This window comes from Amblyomma americanum, chromosome 11 (genome assembly GCF_052857255.1).
Source record: "Amblyomma americanum isolate KBUSLIRL-KWMA chromosome 11, ASM5285725v1, whole genome shotgun sequence".
Taxonomy (NCBI): Eukaryota; Metazoa; Arthropoda; class Arachnida; order Ixodida; family Ixodidae; genus Amblyomma; species Amblyomma americanum.
Genome location: NC_135507.1, coordinates 4,996,946 through 5,019,301, shown reverse-complemented (window position 1 = coordinate 5,019,301; position 22,356 = coordinate 4,996,946). Strand labels below are relative to the sequence as shown.

Sequence of the window (22,356 nt, the reverse complement as noted above, 5' to 3'; positions counted from 1 at the left end):
CAGCGGGGAGCAGGGAACAAAAGTACATGTTGAATGAACCGCTGCACAATGCCTTCCATGATTTCACACCTATTGGACAGCAACTATAAATATGGCTCGCAAGGTTTTTTTCGAGAAACGTCCTTGAAAAATAACTGGAGATCACAACCGTAACCCCTACACCACGGTCACTCACGATGTAGTTGAGGTCTCCAGATATTCTAACATGTTATATGCATTGAGCGCGAGAGCGCTGGACATTCATCCTCTGGTACTCCAACGCGCGTCCTACACGATACTGCAGCGGATTAGTTCTGTGGCAGTGTCGAACGTGTGTATTGTGTGCATAAGCAATGTAGTATAGTATAGTATAGTATAGTATAGTATAGTATAGTATAGTATAGTATAGTATAGTATAGTATAGTATAGTATAGTATAGTATAGTATAGTATAGTATAGTATATATAGCACAGTATTGTCTGGAAGAGTACAGAATCGTATAGCATAGTATATCATAGTGTAGTATAGTATAGTGTAGTACATTAGAGTATAGTAGAGTGGAGTCGTGTAGCATAATATGATATATTATAGGTGGTATTAAGCAGCAATGCATAGATTTCAAAACATAAGATTTCCGTCGTGTAAGCGTAGTCCTAATATGTCTTCGTATTTCAAGACCTTGTCTAGGCCTTCGTCTCTTTATTGATCTCTTCGCCGGGCTCTGCTTTGGGCGTGGTGGTGACGACGCTGACCTCGTCTTCAGTGAGCACATCGTGCCTCTCGGGCATACCCAGGATGTACATCTGGTCCAGCAGCGACGTCGCCGACCGCACCGGAGACACCGGAAGGCTGGTGAAAGGCACGAACCCGCGTGCCGGCTCAGCCGCCCGTGGCGGAGACGAAGCGTCGGACGGTGAGGTGACCAGGGCCCGAGTGGACGACACGGCGTCCTCAGCCTCCGCCACGACCACACCCTCGGAGACGCTCCTCTTGAAGCCCCTCTTTCGCACGAAGGCAATGTAGTTGCCGTACAGGCCCGGGTCCTGGGGACCCCAGTCGTGCGCGGGCTTGAGACACTCTGCGACGTCCTGCAAGAGAACACGTTTCCATTGAGAGGTCAGTAGAGCATATTATACGGCCGAAGATAGGTCAGAAAGCATATTTCCGCTCTGGAAACATCATCGTAGGATAGGCCTCACCCTGACCCGCTTATAATGCCTTCCCCTCCACCGCCCCGAGTCGAATTGTCATTCCCAAAATGAAGGTAAAAAATTAAGGTGAGAGTCAGCCTGCACCCAACCAGCGGTTATGACATGCATAAGCCAATCGAAATAAATAAAATTGGGCAAAGCCCCCCAAACGCTAGTCGCTACTTCAGTACAAATCGCACACCGCTAGAAGGTCGGAACAGTTGATATAAATTACTAATGTCGCACATCAACATAACTCAACTACGCTGACTCAAACTCCAAGGGAAGAAAACATTTTCTTGAAAAAATCGTACTTTGTATTGAAAGTGCCTTTGAAGCTTAGTGAATCCTATCGAACTGAGCAACGTGAACTGTATGACCACTCAAACCAATTTGCATTCAAATTGCAACAAGTATACGGCGATTGCATATTCGTCATAACGCGGATGATCACCGCTAGCTGGCTTCCTTCTTTGCTTTCGCGAATGATAATTTTGCGATTTATGTTAAGGCATAAATTGCATATTTACATGAATGCGACAGAGGGAAGGTGCAAAAACACCGAGGGAGAGAGTAAGGACAAGTCACGCCTTTCTTTCTCGAAATCCGCTCTTTCCCTCAAAAGGTGGACGGGAGTCGACTTCTGTCGCATTCATGTAAATGCGGCTGTAGGCCGGAAATATTCGCCTTAACTCTCGTCACTCTATCAGACGCATCGCGAAAAATGAACAAACGTTCGCACAATCTAGTTATACATTGCAAAACATCATACACAGCTGTGGGACACTTGTGCCTGTTAGAAATAAACGGTGGATGCGCACGGCTGCCGCGTTTAGAACCGAGTATTTGGCTAGCGGTGTGATGGGGATCCTAAGCTGGCTTTCGCAACCTCTATTGCACGGCGCGAAAACAAACGGCCGGTTTGGAAATAGTAAGGGGAAAACTTTTAGCGCGCCAGCAACAGCCTTAGCAGCCTTACTAGTCCTACTCGTGCGTTCTGCTACCGTGAGACACCTTCCGTGGTTAAATTTTGCTTCGATTTTGTTAGATTTTACTCCAGGTGTTTCGTTTTTTTCCTCATTCCGTTGAACGCTGAACTTTCCAGAGAAGAGGATGGGTTAAGGAAAGAAATTGGGAAGTTGCGAAACAGAATCTCTATCTTTAACGAGCTCTACGAATAAATAAAAACACGCCAAACTTCCTTCGTAAAAGAAAACAAGGATCTAAACCGCTCAAATGCGCAACTGAATAAGACAGCGGCCGAACTAGAGCGGTACTCTAGGATGAATGACATCGAAATCAAATGAGTGCCCGTTACGCAGAAAGAGGACTGATCCGCTATTCTGCATTGCATCGGCGAAAAGATTGCCTGCCCTGTAATTGCCGCTGACATTCATCATCATCGTTAGCAGCAGCAGCCTGACTGCCAGGGATTCAGGTGGCTCCATTTTTTCACCGCCAACCATGTCTCCGAAAATTCGCAGCACCACGTATTCGATGCAAGAGATAGAAATCATCATCAGCTTGACTACGCCCACTGCAAGGCAAAGGCCTGTCTCATGTCTGTCCAATTAACCCTGTCCTTTGCCAGCTGCGCTCACCCCATCCCTGCAAACTTCTTAATCTCATCCGCCCACATAACCTTCTGCCGCCCACTGCTACGCTTACTTTCTCTTGGAATCCACTCCGTTACCCTTAAGGAACAGAGGTTATCTTGCCTTCGCATTACATGCCCTGCCCAAGCCCATTTTTCACTTTGTTTGAATAACCACATAATTCCGACCGACCGACGTACCGACTGACGTGGTACAAAGTGCTCTGAGCAGCTGTGATACTGTTTAACACATGCATAACATATTGTTACGTGACGGCCAGCCGAAAAAAGAGACGCTATGATCGATGGCAATGAGATGATTTAATGGCCGCTGGCCTAGCGCGAGCGCCCCTGCCCGCGCCACTGCACAGTTCGTCTTCTTCGTCACAATATGTTCGCACATTACCTGACGTAGCATGAATTCAGAGTTCCTTCTGGTTGCGCTTACAAAGTTTTTTTTCTTGGCGTATAGGTAGGCGAAGAGGGGAACCATCGCCAGGCCAACCACCACGAAAAGGAGGCCGAGGATATCGGCCCACAGCGGGTACAGCTTCCCCCGGTCCGAAGTGCGGCTGTGCGTCATGACAGAGCGGACCACCAGGATCTGATAATAGGGGCACAAAGAAAAAGAGAAAGAAACTTTGCGATTTGTTATTGTTGGGGTTTCACGCGCCAAAAGAACATGGCCGTACAAGAGATGCACAGCAGAGAAGGACTCCAGGGCCCACCTTCTGGAACTGTCCACTAAGTTGGCGTGCTCTTTTTGCACAAAACGACCAACGCCATCGCCTAACTAGCACACACGTGTTTCGGATCACGTTATCTGCGTAGAAGCTCGAACCGCCCTCAAATATCCTATTTCTACGCTATAACAGTTAAATGTAAATCGCATGCATTTATAGCACTTTTGTAATATTTCCTTTTGCACCTAATTTTTTTAAGGAATGAAAACGGCAGTGTAAGTTGCTAAGGTAACACGAAATAGTGGACATATGTCGTTACTGAGCCGTTACATACGTATTCGGGCCTCCAACCAATCGGTCGGAACCAGCCAACGTCACTTCTTGATAATCATCAGGCGTTTGCTTACCGTCAGAGCCGCGGGGCACACTAGCACCCAGCACAGTTTCAGGAAGCTGCCCGGTGGCGAGCCTAACATGAACTCAACGTCGAGGGATATCCTGCGCGGGCCTGCAGCGGAAAGGGAGTATATTTGCATACTGAACGGCATTATCCGTTTTTTTGTGTGTGTGTGTGACAACTGAGTCGTGCAGGAGTGGTAAAAAAGCGCCTGTTCTTTTTCATAACAAAGGCAGGTCATGTACTCTGAAAATTAAATTGAAGAAAATCCCCACACCTCTTGAGATGCAGCTGTTTATAAGTTGTTGACGGTGCCTTGAGCAGGCGGCGATCGGATACGACAGCGTTTGCTACCATGAGATGGTGCTGTTGATGAGGTGTGGTATAGAAGTACCTGAATTTTGAAAGGACTCTAAACCGTTCGTTTTCAATCACAACGCCACCTTGGAGAGTATACGGCGTTTTAAGAATGATATCCTGACCATATTTTTCCTAAACGCGCGACAGCAGCGCAGAACGAACAATATTTAGCTTTTGCCTTTTCCCTCAACTCGAATTCTCCTGTCTCTTCTCTCTAAAATAGGATGCAACTTTAAAAAATACCAGTTGTTAACAATGGTCCACGGTCCGAGGAGTCCGGCATTACTCCGCCAGCCAATCACAACACTGAACTAATGTTTTACTTTATTAAACAAGCCAGGTATTGGAATTCTAAAGCTTATCATTTTCACTTGTGATCAGCTTCTTGTATAGGTTACAAGAAAATTAAAAGCAGACTGCTTTTTTGTTGTGCAGGAATTGTATGCTGCAGTCCTTCACTGCAAACTTCTGTTCGTCTATGAACTCGCAAATACGAAAGCAGCAATCCGCGTGGTCATCGTGTTGCCATGGCAACCAGGCTCACACAAACGTCTTCGGCGTCGGCGCGGGTTAGGGCTGTCGATAATGGTACCCCTCCTATCAATGCTGGCTGATGATGCCGCAAAACAGGAGCAACAAGAGAGAAAGGAGGTCTCACTTTTGGACTCTTTTTGTGAGCGTTAGGCGCAGCCTGAGAAGTCTAACTTTTGATTAATAGTGGACACAGAGAGGGGAGACTGGGACTAAAGGCACGGAGAGCCTGAAAAAGGTCCGGCCTCCTTCTCAATACAGTTAAAGCACTGGTGTTAGTGCATTCAAATGCGTACCCATAATAGGCATGTATCGAACAGCAGAACACTATTACAGTAACAAAAAACACAAATGATTAAAATAATTGCGCATAGCCTTAATCAAAAGAATACGCATTCACAATCGCAAAAAGAATATCTATGTGCACCTCTTGTGAGGATATATTTATATACGAGTACATACATGTGAGGAGGTATATGCATATATATACAACTGCGCTGAGAGGTATTATCGGCGGCGCAGTGTGCCCAGTGATAGATGGCTTGCACTGGTCACTGCAGCCTTCCACTCAGAGAGAAAGACAATTACTACACATCTCTCTATATAACCACTACATCCAGATAAGAGGTTTGTTTCGCGCCACTTTTAAACACGTCAGCGTGGCTCCCTACGCACTGTTCGTTTATATAACGGCTTTAAGGACACTGCCACAAAGCCCCATCCACTACGGCTGCATAGCGTTGCCTGAGTAAGGCCCAATATCGCAATCTCACCATAGAACCAGCACACCGTGTACAACTCCATGACGGCGATGATAGGCAGGATCATCCCTCCAATGTACGTGTCAATCAGGTTGAGCACGTACAGTCCGCCCTGCGAGAATCGAAGCAGTATTCAATGAACACAAATTGAGTACAAGGAGTATAATTAGTAAAGCCAGCCTTTATTTTGGTGCTTAGAAGATTATGCATACGACAATAATCCACTACAATGAGAGTCACAAGTCACACGCAATATAAATATCGAATACAGAGGCGGGATGTGCATTCGCGATTTCATTGTTCTTGAGGGGGGAGGCGCTGTCAAGCAATAAAATTTGGCGCCAAGTCTGATGTATAATCTGGCGAATTTCTAGCGTGGAAACACAAGGACGTAAGAAACGAAGTGGACAGGACAAAGTACTATGTACATGTCCATTCCGTTTCTTGTGTCCTCGTCTTTCCGCGCTACAAATTCGCCCATTAGGTGCCAACTAGCCTGCAAGAATGTTCTCTAATGTAGAAGCTAAAAAAGGAGGGATTCAATTCCTTCCCGCGCATGTACGAAAGCAAGCTATCGACGAGAGCGCGTTTTTGGAAGGAGAAGGGGAGAAGGGTGGGGTAGGGCGGAGTAGGTAGCGGTGCAGCGTAGAAGGGAGTTTGACGATGGAGAAGGTTGGAGGGGGTGGGGGGGGGGGGGGGGGCAGGCTTTTGCGAAAATTTTGAAGAGAAGGAACGCAAAGTTTCCCCACCTCTGTCGTCATGGACAATCCCACCAGGAAACTGATGGTGGAAGTCACTATGGACAGCGTGGACGGGTACTTCCTCAGCACGGGAAACTCGTCCTTCAGAGGTACCAGGAACGACTCGAACATTGCGAACTGTGAACATGTGCGCGCATAAAAGAGAAAGATGACACAGTGTCTGCGTTCGGTTACATATGTGGTGCATCGCTATCTACTGGGTGGCTGCATTTGACAGTGTTAGTTTGATGTCTGCACAGACGCCGAGCAGAGGTAGAATGAATTTTCAGCTTCGCCTAACTTCACTCGATATCTTGGTCTGGGGCCATGACAGCAGCCGCTAATGTACCCTGTGTTCTCTCGTGCTGTAATTAAGCTTTCTTTCATTGTGGTGCCAATAAACTACCCCAAAAGTAACATTGCAGTGAGGACGGGTTAATTACTCGGCCATCTACAGCGCTGAAATCCACAGCATCCTCTCAATCGTAGCCCTTAAATGCGGGATATTTTGCATTCGCACATCAGGGAAGTTTACGCATTATTTACCTATTTACCCGTCTTTTAAAGTCAGTTTCGTTATTCGAGGTGAAGACACGTACTATTAAGGTGTTGCTATCAGTTATGCTAGTCCTGGAAAAGGATGGGTAGTGAGTTTTTTGTTCTACTCTAATGTGATAGGAACATGCGGGCATTCTAACTGCACCTGGCTGTCCACGGCGAGAAGAAGAAGCATGAGGAAGAAGGAAAAGGCCCACACGTTGGAGCCGGGGATCAGGCTGGCCGCCTCCGGGTACGCCACGAACGCCAGGCCGTGCCCTGGGTAAGGTAGTTCGCTTATTAATGCGAAAGCATTACATGGCTCATCAGCAATGGAACCCGGCGGGGTTGGCCACGAAAAGTGGTACAAGATCCTCATGACGTCACCACGCTATCGCATACCGGCAGCAATAGAGCATAAGATAGCAGTGGGTGACCATCGGCAATGAAGGCCAGACATCAGACGTGACAGTAGTAGTCAGTGACTGTCGTGGTTATAGCGATAGTTATATTATTAGTTTTGAATATGTCTACTTAGGGCAGGTAGCGGCTACTGATCCGGATCACGAGAGGAATATAATTAGAAGATTAAGAATGGGGTGGAGCGCACATGGAACGTTCTCTCAGATCATGAAAAGCAGTTTACCAATATTCCTCAAGAGAAAAGTATACAACAGCTGTATCTTACTGCTACTCACCTATGGGGCAGAAACATGGAAGCTAACAAAAAGGGTTCAGCTCCAGTTAAGGACAATGCAGCGAGCTATGGAAAAAAAATGGTAGGTGCAACGTTAAGGGCCGGAAGCGGGCAGAGCGGGTGAGGAAACAAACGCGGGTTAATAACATCTTAGTCGAAATCAAGAGGACGAAATGGGCTTGGGTGGGACATGTAATGCTAAGACAAGGTAGCCGCCCGGCCTTAAGGATAACGGAGTGGATTCCAAGGGAAAGTAAGCGGGTGCGGCAGAAAGTTAGGTGGCCGGATGAGATTAAGAAGTCTGCGGCAATACGGTGGGCACAGCTGGCAACAGAAAGGTTTGATTGCAGGGACGTGGGTGAGGCAGGTTTCCTGCAGTGGGTATAGTGAGGCTCATGATGGTGATTATGCATCAGTTTTTTTTTTCAAACACAAGTGTGACCTATGGTACAACGTTGAGACCCTGAACCTGCGGAAAACGAGAGGATATTTCCTTCATGTCAGAGCGGCAATGAATCAGCTGCGGGGAAGCATCGCGTTTGATCATGTTCGGACCACAACCGCGTCACCTCAGTCTTCTACGGTAGTTTTCGTCCCGAAGAATATCACGTGAACACTCTGCAGGGACCCCCGTCCTCTCAGATGGCGTACAACTTACTTCCCGCCACATTCAGTTCGGAAGCTTACACACAAATAACGGAGCGACAACGCAGCGCGGCGCTTCATTGAGAGCTAGGACACTCACTAGCATCGAAGCAATGCGCAGCTATGAGCGGATGCGTAATGGGATCATGCAATCCGCCCTTCCCTCCAGCTCGTACACTGAGAGAGCGTTCAGTGCAGCTACTGAACATTTCAAGGGGAAATGTGAGGAAATATAGCGACGACGATTTTCAAAAACGACTCCTCTTGAAAGTTAAGAACGTGTAACAAAATATCAAGCAGCCGCAGTAGTTTATTGTAGTTTCAATGTATTTGTGTTATGGCAATAAATGTTGGAAGAAAAAACTCAATATTAACTGATTATTTTCCTGTAATTGTTCAGTTACTTTCCTGGGACTTCAACTTACCACGGTAATTATTTACATTTCACGTTTAGTAATTGTAACTTCAATCTTTTACGTATTTTCTACAACGTGTACAAGGCAGGTTACGATTGAGTTTGTCACGTCGGATCGAAGACAGTTCTCGTAAATGACTGAATAATTGCCCTTACATGTTCTGTAGGCGTCTGGGCACATGATCGTGATTGTGACATCTGATCATAGTCATTCTATGGTGGTCGAACGCTTCATTAACGACGTAGGCAGCGTAAACATTGTAACGTAAGTGTTCTTGTGGTCCATATAAGCCTGTACCCGAAGCGCACTTATAGGGGCGAGCGTTTGATAGCGGGGAATAGGAAGAGTGACCTTTCTCGGCGACGCTGGAGACGGGCAGGTCCAGGTTGTAGGCCATGTTGCCTAGCACGGCGAACACGACTAGGCCGCCTGACAGGCTCGTGAAGAAGTCGGCCATGGTGATGATCATGATGTCTCTGCGAGGAAGCCGGAGACGGAACATATGACTTAACGCATGACCCTTCTCGTAAAAAAAAAAAAAGATTTTGATCGCTTTGCTTACCACACATGGCACTGAACTGATTCTGACCATATCTTTTAATATTGTTACGACGCGACTCACTCTGTGTAGGTCATGTGTCATAGCATGATGGTTTATCGCCAAGCTTAAGACCTCGAGTGAACCTAAAGTGAGGTGAAATGGCAATTATTTATTTCGTGCTGGCATGAGTTCGAGGATTTAGGTCTTCTGCGAAAAGACAGCTCTGAGAACGTTCCTTTTTTGTTTACGTGAAGTTAGTAGCAGTATCGGTAGTGTAGGTAAAGCTAAAAGCCCAACGAAGACCGTTTCATGGCAAGGGGCTGCACACACGCGCTCTTAAAAACTAGGAATCGAATAAGTTGAGACCACGAGGTAAAACGCATAAAACGGTCCTGAATCGAAGAGTTTTGGAAGTTGATCATCTAATATAGCTTTTGAGGGAGTTACATGACAGTCGGTGTTTGGCAGCACCCCATACCCCATAGACAGCGCGCAGACAGTCGGCCCGTTTGCTAAGTGTGGTGGTTCGGAATGTAGCCCGTTTACACCTTCCCTCATGGTGCAGTGCAGGACTCTGCCAAAGCTACATTGTTACCGTGCCTTTCCTTTCTGCTTAAACTAACAACCTAACGCTTTGGAAATCACTGTAGGCGTTTCCATCTCCCTTGGAGTATGCGCCGTTTTCGTGTGTGAGCTTAAGAATCACAAGCAGAGATCCAGGGGCGCAGTGCTGTGCACGACATCCGTTTCTGTTCAACTGGCAAAGAATGTGACACTACCGATGAGAAAAAGAAATTACCCCTCTTGTTGCGCGAGAAAAAAAAATAGTATGATATGGAATCGTTGATTAGGCAAACAAGCCTCAGTCCTATAGCTATAGCAGTGAGCGCTCTGCTCACCGGCGGAGGTCGTTGCGAAAATCGTTGAAGCTGCCCAGGCATATGATTGTGCCCATAGAGGCACCGAGCGAGTAGAATATCTGCTGGCACGCCTGCTGCCACACCTGAAAAAGAGACAGAGGTTGATCAGGTGTATGTTAAGAGTGTTGCATTGCTTTTTTAGGCAAGGCCGATTCAACATTGATGGTTAAAGGGACGTCGAAATGATTTTGACGTCATATTTTAATACAGCAGATCTTTAGAGGTAGTCGTAGGTATTCAAGTGAAATTTCAAAGCTCTAAAGGAAACTTATAATTAAATTATTATTTTTTGGAGATTGCAGCTCGCAGCCGACAGCGCTCTTCAACCTCTGACAAGAGAGGGTATTCTGGGCGAGCCTTCTCAATGGGTGCGTGCCCAAATGACGCCAGCGGGTTGGGGCGCGGCGGGGTGCATTCCCTACCTGCTTTCTTTATTTTGTTTTTCTGGCATGTTGGCTTGTATGAGCTGAGCGAGAGAACAGGAAAGAGATCGTTAAAAGGGTTGAGGGAAAGGTCGCTTTATTCACCGATATCTTCGGCGTTAATGAAGCTAGATAAAAAAAATTGCGGTGCGATGACGACTGATGGAACATCGATCCCTCGTGCGCTTTTCCTGACCTCAGTAAATATCATTTAATGGTCCCTCTAATGGTTCAAGCTTTTTTGTGCCAAATCAACACTATGGGCTATGCGGCACACTGTAGGAGTGGGAGGAGGGGATTAGTCAAATGGCGTAACGACTTACGAAGCCGGAGAACAGCTTCTCCCACTGCGGTATGAACAGGTAGGCGATGCCCGTGCCCGCACCCGGCAGAGTGAGGCCCCGGATAAGAAGCACGCTTAGGATGACGTACGGGGCCGGGGCAGTGAAGTACACAATCTGTGTGGGAGAAAGGAGTATGTACCTATCCCAGCCAGCGCCTGTAAGCCTTGCGGCCTATAACACTTCAATAGAAAGAGTCGCATTTTTTTGTGTGATAACCTCTGGTTAGAATAGGCAGAACGTTCCCACAGGATTCGGGTTCTAGGTGGTCTTCCCGTAATCATCACAGCGAGGTAAAGCCGTCTCGATGTTTTCGTGGACACGTTCTAAAATCATTGAAAGTTTGAACAATGGAAGTCTACACTGGCGGCCGATAGGGGGCGCTAGCAGATGTGTGGGACAATGCGTAACTAGCATTCCGCGGTGGCTGAGTGGTTATGGCGCTCGGCTGCTGGCCCGAAAGACGCGGGTTCGGCCGCGGCGGTCGAATTTCGATGGAGGCGAAATTCTAGAGGCCCGTGTGCTGTACGATGTCAGTGCACGTAAAAGAACCCCAGGTGGTCTAAATTTCCGGAGCCCTTCACTACGGCGTCTCTCGTAGCCTGAGTCGCTTTGGGACATTGAACCCCCATAAACCATATACGGAAGAAAGTGGCATCACTAGACCAGACATGACGTCATTCCCCGTAGAGACAACAGCTCCATAGTCAGATACAAATTGTGGACAAGTTTAAATCACTAGACGTCGTTTCCGACTCCCGCATAAGGTGGTCTGAACATGTAATGCACATTGAAACCAAGCTTTTCGAAATCTGTAGGCTTCCTCTCTAAATATCGCAGTGAGTTTTCCCCGAAGCACAAGCTTACAACTTACCACACATTATTTTAATAACACACAGATTAATTTCGCTTTGCATGGGGCACTACATGTAAAACAAACCTAAGTATAATGCTCGTCCTCCAAAAGACGGCAATCAGAATTACCGCGGCACATACGGAAAGGTTATTTCCACAGTATGGGATTCCTCGCGTGCATTCCACGTTTGAATATCGCTTACTGCGTTTCCTTGCGTTCTCGCCGCAATGCGCATCCGGCTTTCTGAAGATTCTTGCTAGAATTAAGCTTGAAGAAAAACGCTCCTTCGCCAGATGCAAACGTTCCTCGAAGGAGGACATTATGTGGCTACCACAGCCTTCGGTTCACGTCACCATACATGTTAAATCATCATTGTATGAAAAATCCAGTTATAGCACCGATGAAGGTATTTAGACTGTATTTCTTTAGTGCAGCTCCGTCGTTTTAGTGAGAAAACTGCCGTAGTGAGAAAAGTGTCCGCCATGGCAGGTGGCAGTTAAAATTTTAATTAGTGTTTGATAGCTCGGGAAGATCTACCAGGGTCGCACAAGGCCCACCGCTTGGATCACCTGCCATATCATGGCATAGGCGCATCGCTTAACGGCTGCACCACTGGGCCAATAGGAATATGAGGACTTCCAAGAATCTATGAAGGTAAAGTAGACAATGACATTAAGCATGTGTGGGAATTAACCCATTACGCTATGGCGCCATGCCCTTAGGTTGGAGCTTAAGTGTCTCCTCCAATTTTTTTGTGCAATTGTTGCTGGGTGTCGCAGTTCCCATTCTTTATATTTATGCGTGTGTGTGTGTGTGGGGGGGGGGGGGGCAGCACGTGCATGTCCACCCGATTCAAAGTAGCCGGACCACATCATCATCAGGGGAGCTCGGGGTTTACTCCACAGCTCGAGAACGCACACACCTTTCCAGATGTCTTGATTCCTTTGAGCAGGGCGACGCAGACGAAGACCCAGGCGAGGAAGAGGGACACCGTGAGGTCCCACTTCAGCTTGCCAGGCTCGTCAATGCCGCCGCTGATGGAAAGCACGCTCTTGCTGCAGAAGCAAAAGTTCCAAACCCTGTTTATTATAGCGTTTCTTTTGGGGCAATACAAATCCTTACGCTGTTCCTGCTATATCAGCAGTGGCAGAGCGGTGGTGTGAGAGGATTCCTCGAACGAGCGCGGCTGCAGGGGCGTGACATTCGCCTCGAAGACAGAAGTATTACTGGCGGACGTTCACGGGTCTTTCTAACACGTTTCATCTCAGAATATCGCCTTAAAAATGGTGCGCTTCCTTTTCGAAGTGCAGTATTCATGAGCATTACATTCCTCTTTTATATCAGGCTTTTGTTACGCGTTAAGGCCAAAAACTTACTCTCCTTTTCGAGTTTGTTTTGATGGCATGTCCGCCTTCCCATGTAGTATACACAGGGGAAAATTTCAGGTGCCGAAATTCCTATTCATGCATTGAGAACAGCCTGTTGCGGAGCCTTCGGCATTGCCAAACTGACCTTTGCTAACCTTTCAAACCTCCTGCAGGATGCATTGTGCCTTGTGGAATATTGTATTATAGGTGGCGTCATGGCTGGCCGAAAAGCGCAATCACGACTGAAGAAAATATGGAAGAAATCGCCACGAACTTTCTAGGTTTACTCTTGGGGGTTAACCATATAGGGAACTAGAATATCCTACATCACAATATGATAGACTCACTAGAAGAACTGCTCCGCCGCTGTCTGCGTGGCGTTGGTGCAGCCGTGCGTCAGATTCAAATAGACGTCGCGGGGCACCGCGAACGGGATACCGTCGCGGTCCAGGATCACCGTGTTGTTGGTGTGTTCCTCCTGCACCTTTCCGAACCTGCCAAAGACAATGTAAAATCAGTCATCTGCATATACCTAACTAGATTGTTCCGTAAGAATCCTGGCCACGAGCGTCGGTTTGCTATGCTTCGGAGCGTTCGCTACGATATAAGGGCGTTACTTTAAAGCTACGAGCCGTGTTCTAACAGAAGCGCGCGAAAGCCTTTGTTATTAGAACCTCGACGACCTCGAAGTGCAGGTGCGTACATAGCCGCGGCACCGCCACATTCTTTTTTTTTTTACTTTGTGCGCCAGAAATTCACACAAATGAAGCATTTCCGCTGCGGAGCCTTGGTCATCCTGTTGTTTTGCCTTGCGTCACCGCCACTTGGCGACACAGCACGCAGCGATGCATGGCGATGGATGCGCTCACACTTTGTACAGGTTGCTCTCCACGGTGCGGCAGCTCACGTCGGTGTCCCGGACAAAGCAGTTCTCGTCCGCCCACGCCGGGTCGCAGGTGCTCCACGGCAGCGGCGACTTGAACGAGTGCACCATGTACACCATGGCGTACGCGAGCAGCACGTTGAAGTACAGGCAGATGAAGAAGCACGTGTACGTCATGCACACGCCCACGCCTGCATGATGGACAGCGGAGGGTGAGGACCAAGGACGTACCCGACTACACACCTCTGCGTATTTAAGGGCCCGTATTGAAGAAGCGCAGCTTGGTGGGACAGTTAATGCATGGTACGTCGAAAATCAGGTGAAGGAGCCGTTCACAAGCAGGAGAAGTATACAGGACAACGCTGGAAACACAACTGGTCCATCCCCAAGGGTCCGTTCTCGTTAGTAGTCATAACTACGACCACTGCAGGACAAAGGCCTCTATCATATCCCTCCAATTAATCCTGTCCTGTGTTAGCTGCGGTCACCTTATCTCCGCCAACCAGACTCTTTTCCGCCCTCAGCTACGCTGTCATCCTCTTGGAATCCACCTCCGTTACACACAAAGACCCTTACCCTTGCCTATCTTTCTTTCGCAATACATCGCCTGTCCGTGCCCATTTCTTGATTTCAACTAGAATGTCATCAACTCGCCTTTGTTTCATGACCCGTTCTACCTTCTTCCTTCCTCAACATTACACTTGAGATTTACCTTTTCATAGCTCATTGCACTGTCTGCAATTTAATTTCAAGTATTTTCATTAGCCTGCAAGTTTCCGCCCCATACCTTAGTAATGAGAAGATGCAACTATTGTAATTTTGAACGTGCACTATATTATCCGGTCAATGAATCGAACAGGCGAATATTCGATTTGCTATTTGAAAAATTCGAATACTCGAACGCCCTTGTATTCGAGCGTGTTTCATTTTTCAGATAATTATCTTCATACCATTTGTCTGCCATCTCTGTAGCTCGCATGAGAACAAGCGATCTTGCTTACGGAATACTACCTGTCGGAATACGATAAAAATCAGCTATTTTGCCGTTAAATCTTCGTGTCTAATGCTGAGGCTCCTAAATCGGTAGTTGTATGGAAACTTGGGCAAGTTTGTATAGTTGTGTATTGGATGAACAGCGCCACCAGACGAAATAAAGAACAAGGAAACTACACATACAAGCACTCGTCTACGCTTGCTTGTTCTTTCTGTCTTTCGCTAATTTGCTCTGTTCCACCCAATATGTTCCAAATCTCAATCCGTGATAGGCCATCCTTATAATGGAAATATAGGTGCAGATATGGAAACATAAAATAGGAAAGTGTATCGCAACAATGACGAGGCAGTGTGAGCCCCAACTTTTACGGGAGAGTCCTCAGCTCTCTGAAATACCTGCGCCCTTAGCGTCTTACACCGGGCTGAACAAAAGAAGACCACAATCAATCAAGAATGAAGCCAAGCGGCAGACGGCGTACCTTTGGCAAGCGGGAAGCAGTTGAAGGCGTGCGTCTGTCCCAGGCTCTGGAACTGGCCGAGCACGAGCTCCAGGTAGTACATAGGCTTGCCGACGGTGATCATCAGGATGGTGTAGGGAATCAGGAAGGCGGCTGGAAGCAGAAAATAATCATAAAAAGTATAAATTAGCCCTTTTGGGAAAAGAAATTGTTTCCTTTATGCAGCAGGGTAGAGCCGAAAACGAAATGTTTGTATTTACGCAAGCCAACGCTCTAATGCTAAATCAACTTTATATGTTCCAGAATCGAGGCTATTCCGACTGCTTATCACACAGACGGCTTTCAGTGGGGAACCCTTTGCATAAGAGTAAAGCCCGCCGAGGCAGAATGAGGAAGCTATACACACACACACACCGCAGCCAAGCGCCTACGCGGAGGGCGTATAGTTATGCCAGCTAACCGGACGAGAATTCCCGAAGCTCTTCGCCCCAGTACCTTACGCAGAGCTGTTATGAACGAAAAGCTTGCTTGAATCGCGTAAGTGTCTAATGCAAGGCACACATCAGAAAAAGCTGTACACACACTAAACACGAATACGACTATGTGTGAGTAAAAAAGAAGTAAGCTGTCCTCTAGCGCACTTCCTCTTAGGGGCAGAGTATGCTGTCCAAGTCTAGGGACAGATGTCAATCACTTTTTATAAGAATGCTTACACTTGACATAAGAGGTATATTTCCACCGCAAGGCATAGTAACTTGATGCAGTTGGCAGTGAGAGGAGGCTTTCAAATTCTGCACCGGAGGTCTTGAGGTTAACATACTGCTGGGAATAACAGCGCTGAGTCTAGGGACAAAGAAAGAAGAAGACAACAGGACAACAGGCCCTATTGTTTTCGTCTTTCTCTTTCTTTGTCCCTCGTATCAGCAGTTATTCCCAGCAGTATGTACCAGCTAGCTCAACTCTCCGTTTTATTGAAGATTAGCATACAGAGGAGGCTTAAACCACGGTTAAAATCTTCGCAACTGCTGGAACTTCCCATTTTTAGAAGAGAAAATTTGTTGCCGTTGCGAAGGTTAAGTATTCCGTGTTTTTAGTGGTGGAATTTTAACATAGGGCATGGGCAGCCTACCTACCTCTGAACAGAGTGTGCGCTAGAGGACAGCTCACTCTCTTATTACTCCTTGCAAATTTAGAGTGTATGCAGCTTTAGAAAACCAGAATATTATAAATGGCTTCAACTGAGGTCACAGTGGCCGCTTTGTTGGCTAACCGGGAGCTTGGCGAAAATGTGCGCGTTTCTACAGTCCTCTATCTCCATCTCCGCCATTAACTTGAGATCCTGTTCAAATCTTTGCACGGAGGACCATCATGGCGCTCATGACGTCACGTGCGAGACGTCTAAAAATGGATGCGGCAGATTTAGATGCTATGAAAATGCTGCAGGCGCGTACCTCCTCCGTTGGCGTAGGCCATGTACGGGAACCGCCAGATGTTGCCGAGCCCGACGGACATGCCGACGCAGGAGAGGATGAACTCCATCTTGTTGGCCCACTTCTGGCGCTCGGGAGTGCTGCCGGTGCTAGCCTGGCGCGGAGGTGAAGCCATGTCCGCCATTCTGCCGCAGTGCTCGACGCTCGATTTTGGACTGAGCCTTCGCCCTGACCTCCGCCTCGACCTGCGGCCTGATTATCCCGGCCTGTGCCTCCTTGCTGCAGCAGCGGTGGAATTCGTCTCCAGTCTCGCGAAGCTGGCCCCCGCGACCCGAGCTTCTTCTTCTTCTTCTTCACCCCAGGTATATGGCACATACCCACGCGGGGGGATTGGCCAAGGTGTAGTTGAATAAACAAAGAAGTTTCTATGGAAGATGATGACAAAAATGTAGCACCAATCGTGAATTTTGAAAAATCAATGAATAAAAACAAGAGAACAAAATTGACAGTTAAATAACAGACATCATTTTGGTGAAAAAGAAGAGCCCGTAGAACAATAAAAGAATTAGCACATCAACCTACCAGTTGCAATTATGTAATCGTGGAGAAACCCACAAATAGAACCCAATGCAAATCCCTTGGCGTTCGCACCAAACGATAATAATACTAGCAAAGATAAAGGGAGCCCTAACCTGGAGAGAGGGACCTCCAGGTAAATCTTCCTCTGAAGTGCGAACTTTGGGCAGTAGAGGAGAAAATGGTCTAAAGATTCAACTTTCCCACATGCGTCACATAGGTTCGTCGGTGTCAGCCCACACCTGCATAGATATAAATTCAAACTTGGAATCCTGCACCGCAACCGCGTCATTGTTACCTCACACAGCCTGGATTTACACGAACGGACGTTCCAATTATATGCTAAGTGCTGATAGTCTGCGGTATTTAGTAAGGGATCTCGTAACCTGGATGATATATGCAGGAACCGCTGAAACCTGGAAATCGCCAGCAGGCTGAAATTCGGGACGGGATGTGTCACTGACCCGTCAAGAGCCGACCTTGCTAAGTAATCAGCCACCTCACTTGAATGAATACCTGCATGGCCAGGGACCCAGACAAAACGGACCACCTTCAAAGTGCATGTGACAAAAAATCGCAGGATACGTCTCAAAAAATCTTCTTGTGAAGTGTCAAGGGAGACTAACACTGACAAACAATCAGCGAGAATAATAACATGAGACACATGGCATGGAATTTTGTGAAGGGCCATACCAAGAGCCAAAAATTCCGCAAAGAAGATAGGAATATAATCTGGGATGCGGACGGAATAGCTCCATGCCAAATCCTGCGAAAAGATGTTAACTGCAGCTTTTTGGCAGTTGACGGAGGCATCGGTAGCAAGCACCGTATGATGGGGGTATTTCGCTATGTGATCCGAGAGAATACCGTTTAAAATGTTTGCTGGCATGTGTTTCGCATGAGATGGGAAGATGTGGTCGAAATGGAATTCCACTGATGCCGGCGTGTCATCAACCCACCGAGCTGCAGCTATCAAACTTCGTCTTCTTTCATTCACGTGCTCATTCGCGTACTTGCTCACTTCCGCTGTTTGGGTTGCAGCTTGAAATCGGGACATGCAATCACAGTACGCACAATATTAAAAAATTGGTAGCATTCTAATTTTGTTTCGTTTGTACAGTGTAACCGAGGGAGGGGGGGGGGGGCGGGGACAAATGAAGCTGTGCCGCTGGCGGCTTTGCGAGATCAGACAACCGTGTACATAAAAACAAGGCCAGAGACAAGCATGGCGGCGCTGCAGGCTACCGCAAGAGTAGGGTGCCTCGATGACAGCGCCGTTGGCATCAAGGCACCCTACCGCATGAGCGCCCGTGAGCTCGCCGCGACTTGTTCCGTTGCTTTTTTATACGCTTTTATTATATGCATTCAGTTGATTAAGGAAGGAAGGAAGAAAGGAAGGAAGGAAGGAAGGAAGGAAGGAAGGAAGGAAGGAAGGAAGGAAGGAAGGAAGGAAGGAAGGAAGGAAGGAAGGAAGGAAGGAAGGAAGGAAGGAAGGAAGGAAGGAAGGAAGGAAGGAAGGAAGGAAGGAAGGAAGGAAGGAAGGAAGGAAGGAAGGAAGGAAGGGAACTTTACTTGAAGCCTGCACTAAGGCCTAGTGAAAAGAGCGCTTGAGTGAAAAGGCTCGCTGATAATTCGTCTCAAAATCTCTCAATATTCGTTATTCATTTTACCAGATATCCGTTTTTATTTATCAGTCGTTTGAGAAAGTCTGAATGAATTTCTCTCTTGTTTGGACCAGCGCCAAACTCTGGCCAATCCCTCACCATGGTTGTGTGTCATTGCTTCAAGGGCAACAACAACAACATCTGCCAAGCCCGAATGAAGCCGAGCACTCCAGGAAGCAGAGGGAGGGTAAGGGAAATAAGGGGAGGTAATGGCAGTGTTTCATCAGTGGAGAGTGTGCTCTGTGTCTGCCTTGATCTCTGGACTTTTGAGACAGTGAGCTGTGTCACGCCATTCGAAGTTGTAGAGCATTGGTGCAGTGAGGGGAGTGTTAGTTTGAGCTTTACGAGGGTCGTGTGCTTGTTCCGTGCTCAGTGGCGGGTGAGGCTGAAGAAAATTCTGAAATTTTTTATGGTGCTCTGGTAGTATTCAGCTATTTGCTTTTTGTATGTTGCGGCGTCTTCCACTGACGTTCTATTTGGCCAGGGAATCGAAGGCGCTCCTATGTTGATTTCGCGAGCCCGTTGATGAACCAACCCATTTCCCTCGATCCCAGCATGACCAGGTATCTAAGCCAGGGTGACTAATGTTCGGATGCTGTTATGAGATTCTACAAGAATGTCATATAGGTGGATTTCCAGTAATCTGCGTTGTATATTGCGGATGGCTTTCCTGGGGTCGATATATGTAGATATTGGTTTAAGTGGTCTGTTGTATAGTGAGTAGAGATGCTTTTTTTATGGCGTATATTATCGTGTGAGTTTCTAGAAGGATTATGTTGGGAGGGCTGGAAAATGGCCCAGCTGTACAGGTGATTGATTCTGTTTGACCGGGTGCATATATTCCATACGCGTATGACCCCATAATGACCAAAATCTTGCGGCAGAAATAAGGCGCTTCATGGGGGTGTGGATGGAGGTGGGGTTGGGGTTGGGGGGCCGGTGTCTATTTCTTCGTCGAGGTGGAGTGGTCTAAGGTCGGCTTCGCGAAGAAACGGCCAGGCCCTTCTTATTCATTTAAGTACTGAAGAACAGCCGACCAGAGCCGGAGTGCGTCCGATGGCCCGATGTGCGACGGCGGATCGATCCAGTGCTGCAGGCTGACAGGTCGGTGCCCGCCCAGAGACTGAAGTGCTCTCTCTCGCACCGCGACAAAGGCAGGGCAACGCCGCAGAAGATGTTCGAACGTGCCTCTGGCCGGGCATGCCGGGCATGGGAGGGGGGGTCGGGCATGAGTGCGGGTTTATGAGGTGCAACTTTTCTGGCGGTAGAAGCTGGCCAGTCTGGGCTGGGCGAAGAAGTATCACCTCTACCCTTCGGAATGTGCCAGATAGGCGGTGATATAGCTGCTCAGGGCTGTCTAACTGCTGGAGAACGCTGCAGCGATAGCGTTGTGCGCGGTGCCATGTCCCTGCCCAATCCGTAACAGGCGATCGGCGACGGATGTGCAGCGTCAACAGGGGCCCAAGAAGCGGAAACGGGTGTGGATCCAGGAGTAGGTGCGAAAAGAGCTGCAGTGCGCGCTGTCTGGTGTGATTTTACATTGCCAGAGATTCATTCGTGCGCAGGAATCCATTTGATTTCAATGGGGTAGTCCTCTTCTCGCAGGCGACGGTGTTCTGTTCGAATAGCGTCCCCCCCCCCCTGCACGGCAAGTAGTGTATGCAGCTTGTGAATCAATGTAAACATGGTAGGTGCAAGTAGCCGGATCCTTTCTACTATTCGAGTAATGATAAGGCGTATGGCAATGAGGTCGAGATTAGTGGCAGTGTTTTCCTCGGAAAACCGTCGAAGTACAGTGATATCAGACTCAGGGTCGTCACAAGATATCGCGACGCAGTGCTGAAGCTCAGCGGCGTCTGTGTATAGTTGGATGTCCCCTTCCTGGACTAGCTTGTATGACATCTAGTGACGTTTAGCGGCAACTCTGCGTTTTTGGGGATGAGCTGAGATCATGTTTTTTTTCGGTAATGGCATACTAATATTTAAATATCGAATTGATTAGTTCCCACGGTGGAGCAGGAAAGTAGAGCGGCTATAAATTATCAACATTCTAGCCTAATGCCCACGGGATCTGACGGCCAGCCGCCGTAGTGGAGAGGCGTACACGCCGGGCTTGCGATTGAAGCTCTGTCACATCCTGTAGAGTACTGATTTCGCTGCGTCCATTACTACGCAGCACTATCACTCGTGTTGTTCGTTTCTTCGTGTGTCCTGTCCTACTCTGCGCTATATTCTCTCGCTATGATCTTCGGTACAGCCCATTGGTTTTCTATGGCCGTCGGAAATCGCTGCGAACGCAGGAAGCATTGTACAGGTCACACATTGCAACGAGGAGGAAGAACTGGGCCACGAAAGTTCCCATGATCGCGCAGAATGTCTCGGGACTCACACGTTTTGTCAAAATTACAAATTTAAAATATCCCCATTGAGCTGTGTGGTGTTCGCTACTAGTGGCCAATAGATGGCGCTAGTTGCTAATGGTTATAAAAGTTGGGCGAGGATAGTGTCGGGAAAAAATGGCAGCATGAAAGGGCACATTACAACAAAAGCTTTTCGAACTGTTCGAACTAAACGTTCTCGCCATCTATGACACCTGTAAACGTTCAAGGCTAGAAATTAACAAGAAGTAGGATGGAAGCCTCATGCCATCGACCAACTTTTTGTCAGTGGGACTTCTCTTTTACTCGGCAAAACGGTCGCGGTGGCAAGTATGCAATAAGAACGAACACAGTGACTGAAATTGGCGTGCAGTTCAGGACACCATTCGGGATGTGCTGTAGGTGCGCATCGCTGAGTACAAATTAGCCTTTGCCGTAGCTCTCTTGCTTAGCGATGACCAGGCCAAAAGCTGTAGTAAACAACAGCGGAGGCAACGGTTTTCAGATCTGCTGGTATATGGTCGCGAGTGGTTGAGGACGCTCTTGAATAAAGCGTAAACAGGCGCTTTTAGCTTAGACCCCATTGCGAAGAGGCTGTTAAACGAGAGAAGGGCTCAAGCAAACACTTGACAGATCCTTGTTAGTCACGTGGTCGGGTAGTCACTCAGCTGCGTTGCTGTGTCCTCTAAAATATGATACATTCCCGCAGGGAGTATTGGCTACACAGGGGAGATTAGCCCCTAACGTTACAGACAGTTGTTGTTGTTGTTGGCCGTGTACTGTGCGATGTCAGTGCACGTTAAAGAACTCCACGTCGTCGAAATTTCCGGAGCCCTTCACTACGGCGTCCATCATAGCCCGAGTCGCTTTAGGACGTTAAACCCCCATAAACCATAGCATGGCACATACCCACAAGGGGGAGCTTTTAGATGAACCGTTAATAAAGAAAAGGAAACAGCTGAACAGTGAAGCGAGCGGCTCAAGACCGCCCCTTTTT

The 22,356-nt window shown here is 47.7% G+C and overlaps 1 protein-coding gene across 1 annotated transcript; it reads right to left on the bottom strand.

Annotated features, from left to right (window-relative positions):
* Positions 1-638: 638 nt before the first annotated feature.
* Positions 639-17,808, bottom strand: LOC144111409 (sodium-dependent proline transporter-like). The gene is made up of 15 exons (XM_077644692.1): positions 17,434-17,808; positions 16,763-17,166; positions 15,333-15,464; positions 13,847-14,051; positions 13,325-13,471; positions 12,533-12,665; positions 10,737-10,871; positions 9,971-10,074; positions 8,882-9,006; positions 6,939-7,051; positions 6,245-6,373; positions 5,508-5,607; positions 3,854-3,954; positions 3,212-3,367; positions 639-1,067 (listed from the first exon to the last, which is right to left on the bottom strand). Exons 2-15 carry the CDS (start codon positions 16,923-16,925, stop codon positions 663-665), a joined length of 2,148 nt encoding a protein of 715 aa, XP_077500818.1. The 5' UTR covers positions 16,926-17,166; positions 17,434-17,808; the 3' UTR covers positions 639-662.
* Positions 17,809-22,356: the final 4,548 nt, after the last annotated feature.

Excerpts from the sequence above, each read along its gene's own strand:
- LOC144111409 (XM_077644692.1), bottom strand. The coding sequence starts at position 16,925 with ATGGCGGACATGGCTTCACCTCCGCGCCAGGCTAGCACCGGCAGCACT. Across the intron at positions 6,374-6,938 it reads TTCTCGCCGTGGACAGCCAG|TTCGCAATGTTCGAGTCGTT; the intron begins GTGCAGTTAGAA and ends ACATGTTCACAG. Across the intron at positions 3,955-5,507 it reads CACGGTGTGCTGGTTCTATG|GCCCGCGCAGGATATCCCTC; the intron begins GTGAGATTGCGA and ends TTTCCGCTGCAG.